The following is a 3,623-nucleotide window of genomic DNA, read 5'->3' as shown; positions in this document are numbered from 1 at the left end:
ATTTTTCAACAAAGGACAATTACTCCATAAAAAAAAGTGAGAAAGAAAAAATAATAGCTGGATGCACAATATCAGGTGGTAGTTATCGTATATGGAAATTGTCGTTGAAATTGGTCAATTACTTTAAAAAGGAGTTGTCTGGACATACTTTTTCTAGGGCCAGATATGCTGATTCCAGTATACCCCCTAACTTTGTTGCGGGGGTATGATAACATGTATAACTTGCTTACTCAAGTGATATATAACAATTACATGACTGACATGTTGAGGGTATGTAAAAGAGTAACATAAATTCATTTTCAAAGTTATTTTGTCTCTCAGAGCTAATAATTTCTTTATATTGGCATGCCTTTTCCAAATAAGGGGAGGGAACCAGTGATTGTTATGGCTCAACATTACCTAAACTATGAGTGTGTTGGTCAACATGTAACACCACCACAACTATTGTGCCAGTTTTTTTACATAATGACAAGTTACATAACTCACCTGAAGAGACGGAGATATAAAATAGTGATAAAAACCCTCGCACGATAATCGATTTAATACAACGTAATCCGTATCAACATAGAACGTAATCCGTGTATCAACTAAAATTGATCATGTTCGTAATCCGTATCAGCAGTATTAAATAGCAGTTTATGCACACATGTAATGTCCATGTGATACATTAATATATTTAATAATAATAGTATTATTCGTTCTATTATTGTAGCTTTTTACTCCATTTCAATGACACGTGGAATCGTTTTATTCATCTTTATATCAAACACATGTAGATTTGTGTATTATGTCAGAATAGTATCAAATCTACTATGACTCGTGTATGTGATAGTATCTATACCTTCAGCAGGCTTTTTGTTATCATTGTTTCAACTTTGTTACTTACATCACATCATTATACTTACGTAATCTTGTATTTTGCCGCAACACTCTTCCAATCGTGGGAGAATTTTTTCTCTGCCGTAAGCCATATTTGATGCAAAACTAACTTTTTGCTCCGACGTAATCCAAACAGCCAGTATTACTCTGACGTAAGCGAAATACATAGAAACCAGAAAATGCAGATGAGTATGTCGCCTAAGTAGTACTATAGAATCTCGTTAAAACAGAACACATGTTTGCAATTTACTAACCTTTCTGGATAATTTGGCGGTTTTGTACTAAAATAACTGATTGAAATACTTTGTTCTAAATTCTATGAATAAATCGATGATATATCAAGGATGAGACTTTTTAATATTTAAAGAATAAATAACGAATGCAAAATGACGGATTTATTTATATCATGCAACATTTATACATTTGTAATACACTAAAAAACATAATAAACATTATTCTATCACGTCACAACAATTAATAAACATGTCGTCGGCGTATTGTCCTTTTCGGCAGTTTAAGTTAGTTTTCCCAGGTCTGTTAAAGGTGCAAGGTGATGTATGCACTGTACACACCTCCGCAGCGACATGTACTGAGCTGACCTTAATCAACACATTATACTTTTATTTAGATGGATACAGACACAAATGTGTCATTGAACCTCAGATTAGTCTTAAGTACACATGTAAAAAAAAATAGTCACAATGGTAATAATACAATCACCTCCGTTTGTCCCGTGTATGGCTTAAATTCCTTGGGTTTTTGATGAAGAAGCACACATATTGACCATACGTTCTAGACACAGAAAACGTCACCGTGTTTAGGAGGTATGTTTAGTGACCTGAACACCTGTTTGGAAGGTGCATTAGGATGCATGGATAAATCTCGTGCAATTCTTAATTATAAGGTGATGCTATTTTTTAAAAACATAAATCGAAGATACAATGTGTAGGTGCATTGTACACGTAGCATATAGCCTTAACTTTAACATAAATCACAGGTATAATATGTAAGGTAGCATACATCCTTAACACAAATCACAGGTATAATATGTAAGGTAGCATACATCCTTAACATAAATCACAGATGTAATGCACGAGGAGGCATTACCATTGTTACACTGTATATTATAAACCAGTCACGATTACAAAAGCAGTATTTCCTGTTTATCATATCAACAGATGTTTGTCTCAAAAAAGTAAATTGAACTTTTCATAATGCATGTATATACAAACAATTAAGATAACAGATATATACACGTGAAACTGAATTCGCCTTCTTATCTGTCGATCATAATCAGACAGTCGAAAGTTTATCTGCAAATCATGAATTCAGTGAATTAAACAGCCATCCCCTTAGGCCAACATACTGAATTCATCACACATCCGTTTCCAGTTGAAGGCCGTGTCTTTATGTTCCTATAATCCTATAACCAGCTGTTTCAAACATCAAATGGTGAACCGGCAGCCTCTTCCTCTTTATGAGTTTGCCTTTTTGAGTTCCTCGTCCAGATCTGTCCCCGGTTCCAGCGGATCCGCCCCCTCATTCAGCAGTGCATCCGGTACATACTCTGTTACAACGTCAAAGCAATGTAAGACAATGTTACATAGACAAACATCCCACGGTATTCTAATGAGCGAAATAAGGAGGGCCAAAATTGGTTTCCTTTTCGGTTCTTTTACCTTTTTCCGCTTAAAAATATCACTTTCTTACACGTGTGGAACGTATTGTGTTATGTAATGGTGAAATCTACATGGTAATCCATTTGATAACATATGGATTATTTAACATAGGTACAATGTGAATAACAATCTACTTAGTATACCACCAGAGCGATATCTAGGGGAACTCTACTAAAATACCGGTAGAATATTTGGAGACACTCAAATTGCCATTAAAGCCGCACAATATTTTCAGAATTATACATTGTATATCATTTGAATCTTATATATTGACCTGTACACTATTTCAGGTAAGCAATGTAAATACATACCGTTACAATGTAGATACATACCGTTACATTGTAGATACATACAGTTACAATGTAGATACATACCATTACACCGGTACAATGTAGATACATATCATTACACCGGTACAATGTATAGATACATTACATCACACCGGTACAATGTAGATACATAACATTACACCGGTACAATGTATAAATACATATCATCACACCGGTACAATGTAGATACATAACATTACACCGGTACAATGTATAGATACATATCATTACACCGGTACAATATATATACATACCATTACACCGAAACATTGTATATACATACCATTACACCGTTACAAAGTACAGATACATACTATTACCCCGGAACAATGTATACATACATACTATTACAACGTTACAATGTATATACATACCATTACACCAGTACAACGCAGATACATACCATTACACCGGTAAAATGTAAATACATACCATTCCACCGGTACTATGTAGATACAAACCATTACACCGTTACAATGTAGATACATACCATTACAACGGTACAATGTATAGATACATTCCATTACACCGGTACAATGTATATACATACCATTACACCGGTACAACGCAGATACATACCATAACACCGGTACAATATATATACATACCATTACACCGGTACAATGTAGATACAAACCATTACACCGGTACAATGTATAGGTACATACCATTACACCGGTACAATGTATATACATACCATTACACCGGTACAATGTATATACATACCATTACACCG

At 34.5% G+C, this 3,623-nt stretch overlaps 1 protein-coding gene across 1 annotated transcript in view; it reads right to left on the bottom strand.

Annotated features, from left to right (window-relative positions):
• Positions 1-1,263: 1,263 nt before the first annotated feature.
• LOC110455998 (cartilage oligomeric matrix protein-like) overlaps positions 1,264-3,623 on the bottom strand; it is a 29,076-nt gene continuing 26,716 nt past the window's right edge. Inside the window, exon 24 of the mRNA XM_021506506.1 lies at positions 1,264-2,446. Coding sequence (XP_021362181.1) covers positions 2,355-2,446 — 92 coding nt within the window. The 3' untranslated portion in view covers positions 1,264-2,354. The remainder of the gene's footprint in view (positions 2,447-3,623) is intronic.

This window comes from Mizuhopecten yessoensis, unplaced genomic scaffold (assembly GCF_002113885.1).
Source record: "Mizuhopecten yessoensis strain PY_sf001 unplaced genomic scaffold, ASM211388v2 scaffold8449, whole genome shotgun sequence".
Classification (NCBI taxonomy): Eukaryota; Metazoa; Mollusca; class Bivalvia; order Pectinida; family Pectinidae; genus Mizuhopecten; species Mizuhopecten yessoensis.
This window is presented reverse-complemented; position numbering and strand designations above follow the sequence as displayed.